Source organism: Parambassis ranga, chromosome 3 (assembly GCF_900634625.1).
Source record: "Parambassis ranga chromosome 3, fParRan2.1, whole genome shotgun sequence".
In the NCBI taxonomy this organism is placed as follows: Eukaryota; Metazoa; Chordata; class Actinopteri; family Ambassidae; genus Parambassis; species Parambassis ranga.
The window spans coordinates 7,994,968-8,012,681 of record NC_041024.1 but is presented as its reverse complement, the minus strand read 5'-3'; the positions used below and the strand labels follow the sequence as shown (position 1 = coordinate 8,012,681).

General features: G+C 40.4%; 2 protein-coding genes across 3 annotated transcripts; both read right to left on the bottom strand.

Annotated features, from left to right (window-relative positions):
• Positions 1-6,416: 6,416 nt before the first annotated feature.
• pou4f1 (POU class 4 homeobox 1) lies at positions 6,417-8,197 on the bottom strand. 2 transcript variants are annotated; one of them, XM_028401801.1, is made up of 3 exons: positions 7,935-8,197; positions 7,265-7,535; positions 6,417-7,225 (listed from the first exon to the last, which is right to left on the bottom strand). In XM_028401801.1, the coding sequence occupies exons 1-3, from the start codon at positions 8,055-8,057 to the stop codon at positions 6,552-6,554; spliced, it is 1,068 nt and encodes a 355-aa protein (XP_028257602.1). In that variant the 5' UTR covers positions 8,058-8,197; the 3' UTR covers positions 6,417-6,551. The 2 variants fall into 2 exon arrangements, with proteins under 2 accessions (XP_028257602.1, XP_028257600.1); XM_028401799.1 differs by having other exon boundaries at positions 6,417-7,535.
• Positions 8,198-9,434: 1,237 nt separating this feature from the next.
• Positions 9,435-13,176, bottom strand: obi1 (ORC ubiquitin ligase 1). The gene is made up of 6 exons (XM_028401798.1): positions 13,038-13,176; positions 12,708-12,843; positions 11,910-12,001; positions 11,551-11,772; positions 11,281-11,369; positions 9,435-10,949 (listed from the first exon to the last, which is right to left on the bottom strand). The coding sequence occupies exons 1-6, from the start codon at positions 13,107-13,109 to the stop codon at positions 9,632-9,634; spliced, it is 1,929 nt and encodes a 642-aa protein (XP_028257599.1). The 5' UTR covers positions 13,110-13,176; the 3' UTR covers positions 9,435-9,631.
• Between the last annotated feature and the right edge of the window lie 4,538 nt (positions 13,177-17,714).

Genomic DNA, 17,714 nt, shown 5'->3' with positions numbered 1-17,714 from the left:
TGTGTGTGTGTGTGTGACAGCATCAACATTTGTTCCCTCTGCCTGCTTCCCCGCTCGAGTTCAGCAAATGAGTTGAACCAACCTTCCTGGGCAGTCTTTCCTCTCTACTCCAACCTCTAACAACTCATGAAATATTTAACGTGCCTCACAGTAACCTCTCTCTCACACACACACACAAGCAAGCAAGCGCACACACAAAAACCAGAGAAACACACTCTTTTTCCTTTCTTTCTGTCATTTTGGCTGATGGTCATGGGATAAAAACCTAAATGTCCTTTTATGAGTCCCGTTATATTTAAAGGAGCCAAAAGAGACTATCCCACCACACACACACACACACATGCTTGAACTTCTATATTGCTTTGAGTCTCAATCCACTGTATTCAGTCTGGGTGTGTACAGAGTTGGATACAAATTTGACACCCAGCCGATCGGCAGCTGCCGGCTGTTTAATCAACAGTGATGAATATTTGATGGCGTGGCGACGGGCAAACGGTGGCCGACACACTCCTCATTATCGAAGTCCGTGTGTACAGAGGGAGATATTCAATATCTAGCAATGGGGAAATGGCCTGTCTGCAGCCACATGAAAATAACCCCTCAAATACGTGGTGCTAAAGAAGGTTTAATTTATGAAGAAGTGATGGGAAAAATACTTCAATGAAATGTGTGTAATTCTATTTTTAATAAAGTCTAAACAGCAGCTGGTGCAAAAGTAACAATCCTGAAATCCTGAAATAAACCAGTGAAGGTAGGTTAGTTCCTCGAAAGGCAAAGAAGTAGCAGAGCACTGTAACTTTAAGCCCACTGCTGTCAAATAGGTTTCAGCTGTAAGAGTGGATCTTACAGTGAATTTCAGCACCAAGGTCAGCGACAGAGCACACATTCCTATGTATTAGCAGTGACAATAATCCATTTTGTCTACTAGTTCAGTTTATTATCAGGAGTGGAGATGGACCTGTCATTACCAATGACAAAAAGCAGTCTGTGCTACTGATTCAAAAGGTGTCGTTTTGCATTTGTAGCATCAAAAAGGAAAAACAAAACAGTGACAGCAAAAAGATAAGATTAATGTGACCTTAGTTTCCCACCCAGCCCAATCAAGAATGATACATTTCTGCATTATAAAGGGAACTGTTGTGGGAATAATCAGCAATGTTAGATTATAAATATTAGTCAAGAGTTTCAAAAAAAATCAAAAAGATTTTTTATAAAGATATATATTTTAATATTTTAAGTATCTTGAAGTCATTAGGTGCAAAGTGTGAATTTAATTTTTTTAAGTTAGACCCTAGTGCTGATGTGGAAACCTGTCATTCCTCTTGTTTCCGGTCGCACGCACCTTCTGTCTGCTTGCACGTGCGGGTAATGACGACAGGGAAATGGGTTCAATACCAGGGTTCAAAGAGCACAAAGCCCGGGGCCACGGCGGCTCTTAGGAGGCAGGGATTGGGATATAAGTGACATTTAGGTAGTAAGGCAGGTTTTGCATAAAGTGACATTTAGGTGGCAATGTGTAATTTCTGAAGGAGGTGAAAAATCCCACGACATTGACAAGTGTTCTGATGTTTTAGTGCTACACTTTAGCTGTCAGACGATGGGAGCCATACATGGATGGGGTTAAAGCATCATCAGCTGGCTTTGGATGTCTTTGGGTTCAGATTTTGTAGGTCCACCTAAGCCAAATTAAGATCATGTGTAGAACATTGAGGGACCTGAATAGATCCAGATATCAGCAGCTAAAGGGTCTAGGCATCAAACAGCTGGTACTAGTCATTGACATCATTTGAGTCATTTCAAGCTTCTGCAACCACATCTGTATGCTGTTTTTTGCACAACAGTAGGTCATTTCACTGATCAGAGCTTGAAGATTATAAGTGTTTAGGAAATACATAAGGATCAAAATGAACCTGCAGAATGCCAGTGTGACAGCCTTCAGGTGGAAATGTGTGTTTATGTGCATTCATAAAGTCATTTAGAGCAGATCCCTGAGGAAGCATGCAGACACTAAAGAAAGACTGCAATAAATTAGATATTTAGAAGATCTGTGCTGCATTTTACTCACAATAATAAAAAATGAAGCCACAGCAGATGGCAAACTTGGACAGCTGGGGTAATGAAAAGCTTTATTACGAAATTTGATTTCACAACTTTGGCACGTCACAAATACTGTACTTGTTTTTAATGAAACTCCATAAAGTACCAAAGTGTCATTTTGGCATTCTGCAGACATCGACTGTTAAAGACATTTGGATTTTATTGCCTTCTAATTAAAGCTGTTATGATACTCTAGGTTTTTATTATTTGCACATCCAAGTATGTGGCAGTGTCCGAGCTTTTTTGACATTGAATTTGCTTTGTTTGTTTTAATACGTATAGTTGAACTATGGCACAGACAAAGTCTCAAAAAGTGTGATGTACAGCATCTAAAACATGTAAATATATATTAATGGTCACGTGTTCAGTGCATGGACGTGGATTGTCTCCTCCAGACTACTGAAACCTTTTTGGCGTCCTTCAGCCCTGTGTGTGTGTGTGTGTGTGTGTGTGTGTGTGTGTGTGTGTGTGTGGTGCAGTGTAGGACACAAATATAAATCTAAATTGTGCCTTTTTTTGGTATGCAGACTGCCTGCATATCCGTGACGCATACATACCCATTTTTATCTGTCAGTAGCTACATGACAAGAGGTCAGCCCCTCAAGATCAAATATTTTTCTTACTAAATGACGGATTTATTAGACAAATAAGTTGTGCGTCTGACTCTGAACCCTCTGTGATTGAAATATACCCCTGTGTCAACAGCATCGCCTCTCAAACCAAGTCCCGGGCGATGGAGGGCTGCCACGGCGGATTACTGAGCAAATATAAGTGGGAAATGAGTGCAGATCTGGGGGATCTACCCATCCACATCCTCGGTTTGACATTTCCGTCCAAAGGCCAACCTTCCTGCGCATTGTTAGATCAACGGAGCCCTCAGTGGGAGCCCTTTTTTTGTTTTGTTTTAAGATACTCCATAACAAGAACAAGACATACGCTCTCCATTTCTTTAACTTCAGCTTGTATAGTGTTGTAATTATAATGATCTAATCCATCTTAACCTGTGCGCCTAACAGCCACGATTATGGGTGTGTGTAGGCCCACTCCCCTCCGCTCAGAGCTATAGTGAAAAGTCGTGCGCTCGTAAATCTAAAAGCGCCTGCGTTACCATAACGTGTGGTGAAATCATTATTTGCCGACTTGGTGTCAGAGACACTCTCATTTCGTCTGTCAGGAATCCAATTTCCTTTTATTTACATCCACGGTATAGATTAATTACTCCCCCGACTAGTAGCCTGAAGGAATTAAGTTATGAGATCTATGATTAATCCATGGCGGCCTGCAAAGAATACGGAGAGGTGATTCGTGCTTTAAAAACGGATATTATTACATAATAATAATAATAATTATAATTATATAAAAGTCTCAGGCGGGACACTCATGGGGAAGGACAGGGGTGACGTGAATAGGCCCTTCTTTCGGGCCCATGCAGGCAATAACGATACCTGTAAAACGACCAGGTGATGCTGCGGCTCCACTATTGATAGATAGAGCTTTAAGGGTTATGATATCGGTGACGTTACTGATGAAATATCCCCCATGATTAATAGAGGACTCTGTCGTAACGGGCTGACATATGGTAGGCGAGGCAGCTGGGGACGGTACCTCAGGCATCCCCTACGGCCATTAACATATTAGAGGCTATTGTGCAGGCAGACAGTCCGACTTCATCCAGAGCCCCTGTGCAGAGAGACAGCACCCCAGAGCTGTTTGATATAGGCTTTCAATAATGCATTACTCTTCAATCCGCCAAAGGAGCTGTTCGTGGTGCTGAAATGATTGCCATGTGGCACGTGTGGTGCTGCGCGTGGAGTGCGTGCAGTGCCAGCGGTGTTGTGTTACTATCGGCAGGTTGTGTTAGATGCGAAAACTTTGAACTCACAACATAAAAATTAGATAGATCATGTACACATACTGTACATAATTACACATAGCCCACTTACGTGGACAATCACCACTCTTCCTATAATTTCTGTTAGACACACAGATTGGTCAGGCCATTTAAAGACAACATTTCCAATAATCTACTTTTGCAATTAAATCAAACAGGAAATATTTTGGGGATAAAATAGCATTTGTTTCACAATTTCCCTAGAATACTCTTACTGTTATATAAATTGTATTTTTTGTAGTGACCATTAAATTGTTGAACTGTTTAGTGTGGAGCTACACCGCAATAAACATAAATATATGAAATATATACTTCAGCCTAATTTATAATATCTACAATAAAATCTGTGTAAGATCAATGATCAGTTTTTATTTAATTTAAAGTTGTCTAAAATAAATCAAAATATTTTACTCACGTTAAGGCATCGCTGCACTCCTCTGTCCATGTAGCCAAAAGCTAAAGAAAAGCAATAAGCAGCAGCAGCTCTGTGCTGTTTAACAGAGACTTCCTCCATCCGGCTGCTTCCCTTGAAAACCCCGAAAGCTGTCTGAAAATATTGCATTTTATATCAGCAAATCGCGATTAATATTGCATTACATGCATTTAAAAATGCATTTATGACTGCAGCCAAAAGAGATATCCACTGAAAAAACAAATGGAAATACCTGCATGTTAGGAGTGAAATATTTGGAAATTTTGGAGAAGGAAATTTTTGATAGTAAGTTTTTTGTTTTGTTTTTTTTTTAAGATAAATCAGCGAACTTCTCTCTCTCTTTCCCTCTCTCCCTAGCCCCCCCCCCCCCCCCCCCCCTCTCTCTCTCTCTCTTTCTCTCTCTCTCTGGGTAATGTTGCTGTTGAGTTATTCTGACTGCTGTGAAACTTCATTAAATGTTGATTGTCGGCACTGATTGACTACAGCAAAGGCGGTAACTTTATCTTAAGGGATTCCAGAAACAGCTAATGAAGCCTATCATACACAGGTCAAAATGTATTATAGCAGTAACTTATTATTTTTATAATTATTATTATCATCGCCACATTTTTGTGGATTTTTTTTGTGATTTTAAAATTGTGAGTTTTAGGATCTGCTTAACTGGGATTTATTGTCCCAGAGTAAGGCTTCATTCAATAAACATTTTAGTTGATTGTAAAAATCCAAGAAAAAAAAACAAATCACAACTAAATTGGCATATAAAATATAAAAACACAAAACATCTCTTTCTATCGAATTATATCACAATTATAGACAAACATTATAGTCCAACTCCAATAAATCGTGTTCAGGCCCAGTCACAACCAGAAAAGCATCGTTTTTTTTCTTTCTTTGATTTATTAGAAGATTGCTGGAACACACCTCCCTGTTGAATTTGGCTTACAGGATGAATAGTACCAATGAACGTATAAGAAGACAACAGAGGAGAGTGGAGAGGTTGTGAGAGTTAGGGTAGGAGTAGGGGAGGACATTTTTTTTCCATGATGCACATGTCGCCGCAGTTTTGTAAACATACTTGTGCACAACGTAAAAATATTACTTACACAACGTTTCCGTAACAATTAACACGACAAACAACGTGGTGATCATAATGTGAAAACAGGCATTTAACAGTGACTTAACAACCATCCACAAAATAAAGTCGATCAGTAGACAAAGCTCTACTGTACGCAGTGATGCTTTTTTTCCAATGCATAGAGTGTTTGCACTGCAAACTAAAACGCATGAAAGGATTCTTTTTTTATTGTGATATCTCCTGGATGAAGCAGACAAGGCTTCCTCTTGCTCTGATCTGTTAGAAACTTTTTCCTTGTGGATGTCGATAGACCCCTATAATTTATTCCCCAAAACAAAACACAGGAGCTCACCTCTGATAAGAGATAAAGTGATGTCTGTATATACAAAACCATTTCGACATAACCGATATATAAACCTAAAGGGTCTTTTGTGCAAATTTAAAATAAATATATCTGTAGATGTGACAGCCTGTTAAGGCAAAAAATCACGTCCGGTGAATTAACATTTCATGCAGGCCTAAAATTTTCTTATTATTGTTAGCCATAAAACTTTGCAACTAAATTTGAGTTCATAGCAGCCTCCAAATAAGAATACATGAACAGATGAATAAATGAACAGATTCATGAATTATTCTATACCAACAACGACAACAGAATCAAACCAAAAAGCAACACAGTTCAACAATCAATGAGGTAATTCGTAAATGGCTATACTTCAAATAATATTAGGCCTATTAGGAGAAAATAACTCGCTATAGTATCAAGCAAATTACCTCTTTCCACATGTTTTTAAAAGGCAATGTCGACGTCGCTAAACTTTTTCCCTCGTAACAACTGAGCGAAATTTGTGTAATCTGTTATTTGCATACTTCACATTCACCAATAACGTGAAAATAAACAAGATATATGAAGCCTCATAAAATGGGTATCTAAAGCCCATTGTGCACCAACGTGTAAAATCGCTGGAGACAAAAGACTGAAAATGGTGTCTTTAGTGTCCCTTGGTCCCCAAATTCAGTCACACAACTCTTTTTCTCCTCCTTTTCTTTGCTCATCAGTGAGCAGCTGAAAATTTCAACCTCTTCTGCTTCTGTCTTTGGTTACAAAACCACACTCGCACCACATTTTTTTTCAGGTCCAACTTTTCAGCTATAGCTGCTATCTTCTCGGAGGACGGTCGAGGCTGTACGGCGAAGTAAGCCTCCAAAGACCTCTTTTCTGGGGCCGCTATCGAGGTCCTCTTGCGTTTCTTTTCCCCTCCGTTGAAAATGTCAGGTTTGCTCATTTTCTCCCTCTGGGCCCCCTCGGCCTCCTCCAGCCAGGCCTGAAGGATAGGTTTGAGCGCGATCATGTTGTTGTGGGAGAGAGTTAAGGACTCGAATCGACAAATTGTACTTTGGCTCAGTGATCCCACGCCAGGGATTTTGAGATTAGCCAGAGCGCTGCCCACGTCCGCCTGTGTCACCCCCAGCTTGATCCTCCGCTGCTTGAAGCGCTCCGCAAAAGCCTCCAGCTCCCTTGGGTCTGTGTCCGAGTCATTGATGGAAGGGAGTCCGGTGTTTGTGAGCCCTGGGCCGCCTTGACTCCCGTGATGGCCCGGTAAAAGCCCGTGGTGGGTGAGAGGCGAGTTCATGCTCATAGCCTGGTGAGAGAGGTGACCCAAGCCGTGCATGTGAGAGTGCGGGTGGGCAGAGGAGGTGGGTATGAGACCTCCGCCGCCACCTCCACCTCCACCGCCACCTCCTCCACCTGCCCCGTCGTGCGCACTGGACATCAGGCTGAGAGATGGCGAAGTGATGTGCTCCATAATGTCCTGGGGCTCCAGGTTCTGGTGGTGGTGATGGTGGTGGTGGTGATGATGGTGAGCCAGTGGCACAGTAGAAGTCGAAGAGCATGGCACCGTGGTCATCGTGTGGTAGGTGGCGTCGGGTTTGAACGGGTGCGTCTTGCCCTGGGACACGGCGATGTCCACGGCCGCCAAAGCCTCAGCCCGGGCCAGCAGGGTCTCATCCAGGCTCGCAAATATGTTACTCTGTAGCTGCAAGAGGAGAGGAGAATTAGGGGTGTGAAATGGGTAAGAAATTGAAAAAGACACGGAGCAGAAAAAAAGGCAGAAAGAGGAAAAACGCATAAATAAATGTATCTGTCTGTCGGGACTTTTGGCGACACATAACAGAGTCTGAATATTCCTTCAGAAGCGGCAAGTCATAAAAATTAATATAAAAACAGTAAAGTCGGGCTTTGCGTGAGCATGCTTTCAAAAAGATCACAGACTCTTCGAGTGATTGCTGTGGAATACATGAAAAAAACATTAAGTGCGCGTCTTGGCTGAATGTGCCTTGGAGCAGCCCTTGTTATTACGCACAGACAGCGTTCAGCGCTACAGGCAGCCTAGGCAAGAAAAAGGACAAAGTGAAAGTTTTCGGGGATAATTTACCTGTGGAGTTTGTAGACAGGCTCTCCTTATAGCTTCCGAGCTTGAATGCAGGGTGGTATACTTGTGTTCGGGTAACGAGGGATGCATGGCGAAGTGCGGCTGTTTGCTGTTCATGGACATCATCTTGGCGAGCTTCTCCAATTAAAGTGCACAGGAAAGAAGGGGGAAACGGCTACAAGAGCTGGAAGATAGTCATAGACACACAGTGCTCCTTTGCCTATCCAGTAATGATGCAGTGTAGTTCGCTGTGTAGTGCGCCGAATGCAGCCTTGAGCCCGGAGATCACAGAGATGCCTGCAGTCTCTCAGACGCACTTATCTGTCTACTGTTTCCCACTGCTGGGGATGAGAGAGGCTCTTACACCTGAGCGCCTCAGATCTCGTCAAGCCCGTGCTCGGCTGCTCTCGCGAGACATAAACTGCCAGAACAGTGAACAGGCTGACAGATAAAAACTGCTCACAGGGCAGGCAGTAACATCTGGAGACTAGACGCCTGCGTTTTTAAGGGCTCACTCCTCTCCATTCAGCCGCAGAAATGCGCTGGTCCCGATGCCTTTAGGCCTTATTCTCTACTTAGAGGCCGTAAACCATTGACATAACACTGTTTATTTGAGCAGCTATCTATTTTAGGTTGAACTTTGTCTATCTGATTTCAGGAAATTGTTTTCCTGGGGAATTATATGGGGTGGGAAATGTATCAAAAAGTACGTATATCTAATATATGAACAAAAGATACAAGAAGACAGTGTTATTTGGAAGGTATAGACACACAAATAACTAACTTTATCAATTTTTCACACTAATTGATCACGGATATAAACGTGTAGTTTACAGTTCTCCAGCAGGCTCTCTTCTTGGCCCCGTCCTGACTTTCATATTAACCCTTGGAAATAATGAGAGCGCCGCCTTATCATTAAAGCCCGTCATCGCCAGATGAGCACTGAACAAATTGATTTAATACACCAGCGTAACCTTGTACACAGTCTTTACCTAAATTAATTATCCCAATGAATTAACACTTCATTTATTCAAACCACAACGGTTGCCCAATTAAAATTTCATGCAGCGATTAGAGGTATGTGAAATATACACGATATCGTTAAATTTGCATAATAAATAAGGCGCTTTCTGCACCATTGGAATTGCTGTGCGTGAGGTCTCTCGGTTACAGGCGACACATGCGTTTATCGACATAGGGTGCAGCACAGAGAAGTGGAAAAACTGATACCATGCCACAATAAATAAACCTAAAAACAAAACAAACAAAAAAAGAAACATTCAGCAAAACACTCCAACTCCTACATATGGTGCTCCCTGTAAAAACTCAAGACTGAGGATTACCTGAATCATGTGATTAGGCACCAGCTCTGTAGAAGAAAAGTTCAATTACAGGAAAAAAAAAATCATGCATCATTTTTCATTGCATTATCATTTTATTTCCTACGTTGCTTTTTTTCTTCAAGTTTTTTTATGATGGTCATATTCATCCGTCAGTATTGCATGTCATAAAAAGATCACCTTAAATAAGCTGAAAGCATGTGATGAACTACAGAACAGACTTGCAGGCTGTAAAAGCTGCATTTAAAACCTATGTAAGACTTACAAGTAGATGACAAAAACCTATAGTATCACATCCATAAATCTATTCTGCTGGCATATTTAACACCATACAGTGCAGACTACATAGCACAGACACACTCACATCAGCTTTGAAAGTTTGGTGGGACTGCTTGTGTTAAAAGGGCTATGAGATTTTCTCTTTATTGGTTGGCTGCTGTTAAGTGTGTGTCTGTCTCTTGTTGTGTTCACAGGATCGCCACCAGCGCAGCCAGAGGAGGAAGAGGAGGGCTTTACGTGATCTTGGTCTTGGTCCTGGCTTGCTGGACTCAGAGAGCCAGAGGGACCAGCCTTAATCTCGTCCAGATGATCAAACAGCAAATCAAAAGACAGTTCTTCAGTCTGAGAGGGACCTTCGATCTTCCTATCTGACACCAGGGCAGAGAAACCCTCCTCTGCTGAGCCCTTTGGACCTTCTTTGTCATTCAGGGTACTATTCATGTTGTCACATGTTTGGGGATTCTTTTTCTCAACCTGTATCGTAGTGTTGCCACCATGGCTCAACAAGACATCAGGGCAGGTCTTTGGTTCCAAGACTAGGGTGTTGTCCAAGTCTTTGGTAGGAGAGGAAGCCAAGGAGAGCTGTGATCCCCGGCTGCTGGAACTCTCTCCATCCAGCATCATGAAATCCAACTCTGATATTTTGTCCAGGTAAGCTGCATCCATTGAGGCCTCACTGGACACCTGGACACTATCTGACTTGCCACCTACAAGATTAGTGGATTCCTTCTCTGAGCTTTGTTTACTTGGACCTGGACATGACTGGCCATCTGAGTTGGATCTCTGCCAATTGCCCCAGAAGACAGATTTTGAGGGTTCTGTGTCATTTGGAGCCAGATCTTTGGGAAATTTCTCAAACTGGTTCAGCTTGGTGGTGTTATTCTTCACAGGGCTGGGGAAGTCTTCAAAATCAAGCCTCCTCAAATAGGAAGAAGGTTTAAATGCAACTTTCTTTTCACGAATGCCAGGACTTTTAAGGGTCAGAGACCGGAAAGCAGTGGAGGGAGTAGTGGGTAAAAAGTCAGAGGAAGTAGTTTCTGAGTCCTCGTTTTTCTGTGCTTCTTTGTGTTCTGCAGCTGGCATGAACATCAAACTGTGATTTTTAGAAAATATTCGATGTTCTGCCTCCGGATCGCTGCAGATCAACTCTCTTTCATTGTCACTCAAGCTTCTCATCATCATGTTGATTTTCTGTTGTTGTGAGAGAACTCCTGTTGCAGCTTTGCTGCTCCCACATGTCTCCTGAACATCAACACGCGTCTTCTCAAACTTTCTGACCCGAGACTCCAGGTCATCAATGTACTGGTCACTGCGCTCCAGAGCCTTTTTTAAGTGGTCCACATTACGCTCATACTGCTGAATTTTGGCTTCCAGGGCTGCCACTGTGTAGCGGCCAAACCTGGGGACAGACCATTGTTTTTTTCATTTTGAAAAAAAGGAGTGATTTAACATTTGCAAAAAAGCTCTACTACGTTTGTCTTCTGGAAATTCGGGTTCTAATGTGTGACGTATAAGAATATCAGTCAGGTATTCTGTCAAGCCATATGTGCATTGAATAGCTTCAGTTGTCAGTATTACCACTATATTGTCTTTGATTAGGACTTTGAACAATGTACTATTTTTTTTAACTATTTACTTCCAGGACATCAAGTCTTTGTAGTGTTTTGCCTTAATAAATATCAGTAAACAGCATATGTGTAGACTATTTGAATGAATATGTGGACACTTACTTTTGGGGAGATCTGCTAACCACCTCTGCTTTCAGCCTCATATTCTCCTGTACAAGGTCGACATTTTGAGATCGCAATGCCTTATTTGCCTGAAGATAGAGAAGTAACACATTAAAAGTATTCCATGATTGCACATAGAAAGCTACGGTATGTAGCAACTCCACTAAGTCAAGAAAAAAAAACAAGCTTTTCTTTAAAGTAATCAATCTAAATTCTTTTCAGTTTACTAATTTAATAGTGTCGATTTTTTAAGAGTTGCAAGTGGCATACCTCTTTCAGCTTATCCATGTCCTGTTTTATTTTATCACAAACGTCTGTGGCAGCTCGCAGCTTGTTTGTCCACTCTTCTATGACAAACGGGTCAACTATTTTGTCTTCTGGTTGCACTGTATTAATGCTGCAGGGATCCAAAGCCGTCTTCAGCTGTGCCTCCAGATTTAGATTTTTAGCTTTCAGCTCAGCATTTTCTCTCATGAGCCCTTCAATTTCTTCCTGTAAGAAAGAGACAGAGACTATATTGTAATCTGATAAATGTGCTTTTTTTGCCTTCTCCACTGCTAAACACCAACTTTAACAGCCAGCTATTCAAAGAGAAAGTCTACTAAACTTGTGATATAATGATGCACTACCTCATATTCCTGTAAAAGCAGCTCTCCTCTGGTTTTTCTGAGGCATTTTCTCATAGCAGGATTGTCACTCTGATCACTCTCATTTGTTCCTCCTATAACAGACAAATTTAATTAACAGACAACATATTTTTTTAATGGGTTTCACTACTGTTTTACTATAATTTTGAAATGGTGGTGTTGTCATTTAAAATATGGGCCAAAGCAGACTCCTAAGCTCACCTGCAGAAATTGTTAATTTTCATTAGAGTGTCTGCTTTTTATGCAAAAGCTGCATTTAGTTGAGTGGATAGATGTGTACTTACTCTATGTATGTATGTACTCTAAGTACGTACAGAGACTGTGAGTGCATTTACAAACGTCTAATCTGTTTTACAAACTGATAGGCGATCATATAATAAAGTTTATAATACACAGATAAACCATTGCTAATGTAAAGGGTGATTTGCCACAAATATTGTGCAGTCTCTTATTGTACAAATAAATGTACATGTTCTAAACAACAAAATTGGGAAACAAAGCAAAACAACAGGTTTGCACTCACAAAAGCTTACCCTATGGGCATCCATGCAGACATGCATTCAAAGATTACTTCCTTAACACAAAATTCCTTTTGATAGTCAACGGAAAGCACGGTCAAAACCGTCAAATATATACAAACATTTGACTATTTATTAAAACGACAGCCTAAACTTGACTGCATACGTTCTGACTTTATGACAAACAGACGAAGCTTCACATACCTCTTCTTTATTTCAAACATGTGTTTTTATCTTCTCTTATTTTCGTGCAACTACTCACCGATGATTTCTCTGCAGGGGCTCTCTGATGTGATGGGGACTCTGCAGGTAGGACACTGACCAGCTTTCTTTAACCACATTTCCATGCAGGAGCAGCAGAACACGTGGTGGTTGGCACAAATGACCGGCTGCCTGACCTACACAGAAACAAACGTGCACAATTTGTTATTTTAGGATTAAAAAAGTTGTACAAAAATCAGGAAACAGAGCTTCAGTTAGCTAGCAACTGTTACTAGAGTCGGGTGGAGTAAACGTTACAACGCAGAAGTGATAAAACATCGTTGTTTAACGACGTTTTTTTTTTACTATTTCAAAACAGTATGGCGCTTACCTTTCCCAGACATATCTGGCACGAAATGGGCAAAGTGAGAGAAAGAGTTGACGTCTGATAGTTAAGTGCCATAGCTGTAAATGAAAACAAAGCACACACGGACACTCAGGAGATACAAATTTCCCACCAGTACCCGCTGTAGCGCGCGCCGAGAGTTGAAGCTACGGAAGACCAAATAGGCCAAAAGGCTGAACGTTCGCCTTCGGCGCATCTACCACCAATAAGGCATATTAAGTAAGTATTATATTTGTGTTTTAACTACAGCAACAACAGCAGGACACAGATATGAATTCATGTTCACCCATTGTAAGCTAAACAACTTACTTATAGAACAACTGGGCTAAAATGAATGATCAAAATCAAATCAATCGTTTGGACTCTTGGGTAATGCTAGCTGCATGTAGCAGTTTAGCTAGCACAGTAAATGTTACTGATTGTGTTGAGCTGAATAATAATAATATAGCAGCTATACCAAGCTAAAACAACAACAACAACAAGAGGAGTTTTCAATGTATTATAAATGTATTATTGGAGTCCCAAACAAATAAGTAAGGCTGTCTTGTGCATTAGGTGGTGAGTGTATAACAACAGTAATCAGTTTGTATGTTTATAGGTCTTTGGCTTGGTTTATTGTATCCACTTTGTGGAACAGTTCATTTGGTTTGTCTCTATCACTCATAAGTGTACCTTTGTTGAGGACCACAATCAATAGTTTGTTATATTGCAGATGTAATTGTGCCATCTAATCTAAATTTAATATACTATATTTAAAAAAAAGAAAAGAAAGAAAAGATCCTTTTCCGAGCCATGCATATCTTCAGTTTAACGTCAAGCAGTCCAGGCATATAGTTTAAATTGATCATCTTCAGCGGTGCAGCACTATATATACATTACAAATATGACTATCATACCATCCACATGTATGATATAAAGGCCAAGATACTGCATGGAGTTGATGAGCAAGACTGTTCTTCCTAAGAATATGAATAAAATATAATGCTCCATCCAGAGTGATGCTAAAATTGGGGTATGATTTGCATGTACACTAGAAAATAAGACGGAAAAGATCATCCTAAAAGAGTTTAATGTTTTAAAAATAAGTAATAAATAGATAAAACACTGGGAGATATACAGCCTAACACAGAAGCTTTTTATTTGGGTTGCCTTGAAAACAAATATAGAAGTTCTTCAAGTATTGTTTACACCAGGAACTCGTGGAAAAACTTGAAGCTGGTACGTACTGTGTAGGACAGAAAAAGATGGGTTGCAATAGGTCAGTGTTCTCCGAATTAATAATAAAACATATACGATATTTAGGTTTGATTTGTAAAATTAGAATGCCAAACAGGATTAATTACAAAAAAAAAAGAATGGCAATACCTTCCTGCCACCAGTAACATTTATTAATTTATTTAAAGCCTTGTCATAATGTTTTTAGGCTTTTGTCTGGAGTATATGATCTATAATGTATAAATAACAATACTAAGTGATCTAATATTAGCATAATTTCTACTACAAATATTTCAAATTACATCTCCACCACAGTTTAGCCCTCCAGAGCCATTACTCATATCTAAACCAACATGTCCTGTGCTTCATCGTATCTCAAACTAGGACATCTTCTCAGGATTTAATATGATTAGAATTGACTGACTACAAAATAACCTTGTACACCACTCCCTGTTATAAAACATCACCGGCACTTGTTTGATTGTTTTTAGTGGCCTATTAAATGAATCCCTTGTTCTCACTCATTTTTTATACAACTGTTGGTTTTATGAAAACATTTCAAATTAAAGTACGTGGTTAATATGTTTCATAAGTTAGTGACTTAAATGAAGAATAAAGTTGATACTTTTTATTATTGTTGTATATTGAGGACGTATTATATTTGAAACAGTGTTTGAATTTCCGCAAAAAACTTTTAAGACAGAAACTGCTGTCAGAGATACTTTTCAATGTACCACAGTAAACCTGCAAATTGTAACTGAAGTGGTTAATGAATGTATTCCTGGAAAAGTTACCTTAAAACACCCAAGATCAGAGTGAAATAAATGAAATACCTATTGTCCCACTGTGATTGCATTGCTTTGCAACAGGCCAGTCATTAATTGGTGACAGTCAATTAATCACAGCTGGTACAGACGGCTGCATCTATTGATCTTGTCCCAGTGCTTATTTTTCATCCCTAAATGACACCGATTGCCAGATTTGACCAGCATGTGTAATGGACAGTGAAGAACCAATGACCTGAGTGTCAGTCTTGTCACTGGTTGGGATCTTAATCCCATCCCCCTACATCCCTGGCAAATAGCATCTTTACCATTTAGCTTGGAAAGGTTTAGACTGCCCTAAGAGCACAGCAGCGACACAGTGTGCTCTGGTGCTCAGATGACCTTTTCTGTTTAAGGTTTAATCTCTGACAAATGCTTGCTTTAATTAGCCTGATACCCCCTGCTTATAGACTGCCACCCCACCCTGCCCTGCTCTCTCTCACTCTTCTCTCCTTTTCAATCTGACCTTAGGAAATTTGATGTAGAAATTTACAGAAAGCCAGAAAAACAGGATAAAATAATTAAGATAAAAGGAAAAAAAACGACGCAAGCATTAAATTGTAAGAACAGTTTAAAAACATGTTTCATGGATGGTCTCACGTCCAATTTCTCCACCTTTATTGTGTTTTGTGCTTAAAAGTCACAAGGTGGCAGAAACATGGATGCTGTCATCAGGATGTGTAGGACAGGTTATGTCCACTATGCTTCTCTGTGTATGATATCAAACATTTAGAAAGATGTTTACCAGTGTTTTTGTATTTCAAATAATTTTGGCATCCCATGAATGCACCAGAACCACCCATGTTTAGAAAGGGTTTAGTTTCAATCACATTAAAAATACCCAGCACTGTTGGGAAAGGGCAATATGGGAAAAAAATGAACCAAGTAAGGGAACCAGAAGAAGGTATGTAAGCTTAAAAAGATTAGCCAGGGTACATTAGAAGGTTAAGATAACCTGCAGGCCTCATCTATTGATTTGCCACTATCAGAGACAGTAGTGTATAGTGAAGCTTGTGTATGCCGTTATTTATGTGAAATAGCGGAATCTATATTCTTTAGATATGCATACACAAACTGCAAGAACTGCAAAGAAGTTTTTATTTTATTATACCGGCTTTAATGGGGGACTTATGTAATATTTGAAAATAAATATATAAATGTAAATTCCATAAGGTGCTGATGCAAATTCTTCTGAAGTTCAAACGTCAAGAAGGAAATTAGGCAAACAGTGCTGATCACTTTCCAACACTGCTGAAATTAAATCCTCTCAGCTTCACCCAGAGACTGCACCAGATCCTGTATCCCTCCCACTGCAGTAGCAAACACAAGTAAAAGAGATGCATGGCTACAAATCCCTGTTTTATTGGAAAGGGGCCTAATTATTAGGATGTAAGTCAGGCTGTGACTGGAGGGCCGTCTCCTTGATGCGGGCCTGGTTTATATTTATCCCCTCCTCTGCAGCTACAGCAGCCGTGCCACCATCACTACCAGCAGTGTGTGGCGCTTTTATTACATCGCCCACAGGCAGGTTCAGCCCTGTCACAGTCACACACACACACATGCATACACATCCACACAGCCTGCAGGATCGGCAGCCAGTTGAGTCCCCTCCACAGCAGAGTTACCCCACATCCCCATGTAGCCCCACATGGGCCCTTGGGACAGTGGAGGGAGGGAGCGAGTATTATGGTAATACTATAGCCTGCTGCTCCCTACCCCTCTCCTGCAGCACAGCTGGGAAGGACCATCATTACAAGTATTGTAGCAATCTGTTTAGGAGGGACACATTGGAGAGGTTGGGTGACAGAGAGAGGATGAGTGCTGCATACATAGATCACATAAAATATGATTAAAATGTGTGTGAGGGGACCAGGAATAAAATGCAAAACTTGTTATGAACACCTTATATCAAGTCTACTGTCAAAATGGCCAGCTGTAAATCTCTATTTTCCCCTTTTTACTTTTTTATTTTATTAAAGGTTTCTTGTGTTGAGCTGGTCATATCTCAAGACAAGGGGCCTGTGGCACATAAGGAATAAATAGGACATAAAGTACTTGAATCTCTAATGCCTCATATAGCTTTACCAATCTGTATTGTACTGTGTCACAAGCTGGAAATCCATTAGAAAATGACAGAAATCAAATAGCCTTGTGGTAGAACTCATGCACTAACAGTCTAATGGTCAAATTACCCTGATTTTATCCAAATTGTTTAAATTATGTTTAGACACAAATTCAGTTGTCATATTTCTATGAATGGTCATTTTTAAAAAATGGCTCTAATGTTCACTAAAAACTTCCTAAAACACACAGTTGTTTACTGTTGCTTTTAAATATCTACCTTGCAATAGATGCTAATTATATATTAAGTAAGTTTGATCCAAGTAAACAGCCTACTCCACTATTCTGGTAGAAGATTGGACCTTTGACAAAGCAGTCAGTCATTTTATTGTCGGCTGCTCAAAGCCATCCATCTACTTGTCTTGTTTTGGTCTGAGAGAGCTGGCAGTGAGTCAGAGCCTTCCTCAGACTCCATCATCCACACAGCATTTTTTTAGGAAACAGAGATATCCATTACATCCTTTTTTTCTCCCTGTGCCCTCCTTCTTGTTCTATTTTCAGC

Coding starts and splice junctions, on each gene's coding strand:
- pou4f1 (XM_028401799.1), bottom strand. CDS start 8,057: ATGATGTCCATGAACAGCAAACAGCCGCACTTCGCCATGCATCCCTCG. Junction 7,536..7,934: donor CCTGTCTACAAACTCCACAG/GTAAATTATCCC, acceptor CTCCTCTTGCAG/CTACAGAGTAACATATTTGC.
- obi1 (XM_028401798.1), bottom strand. CDS start 13,109: ATGGCACTTAACTATCAGACGTCAACTCTTTCTCTCACTTTGCCCATT. Junction 12,844..13,037: donor GCCAGATATGTCTGGGAAAG/GTAAGCGCCATA, acceptor GTTTCTGTGTAG/GTCAGGCAGCCGGTCATTTG. Junction 11,370..11,550: donor ACATGGATAAGCTGAAAGAG/GTATGCCACTTG, acceptor CTCTATCTTCAG/GCAAATAAGGCATTGCGATC.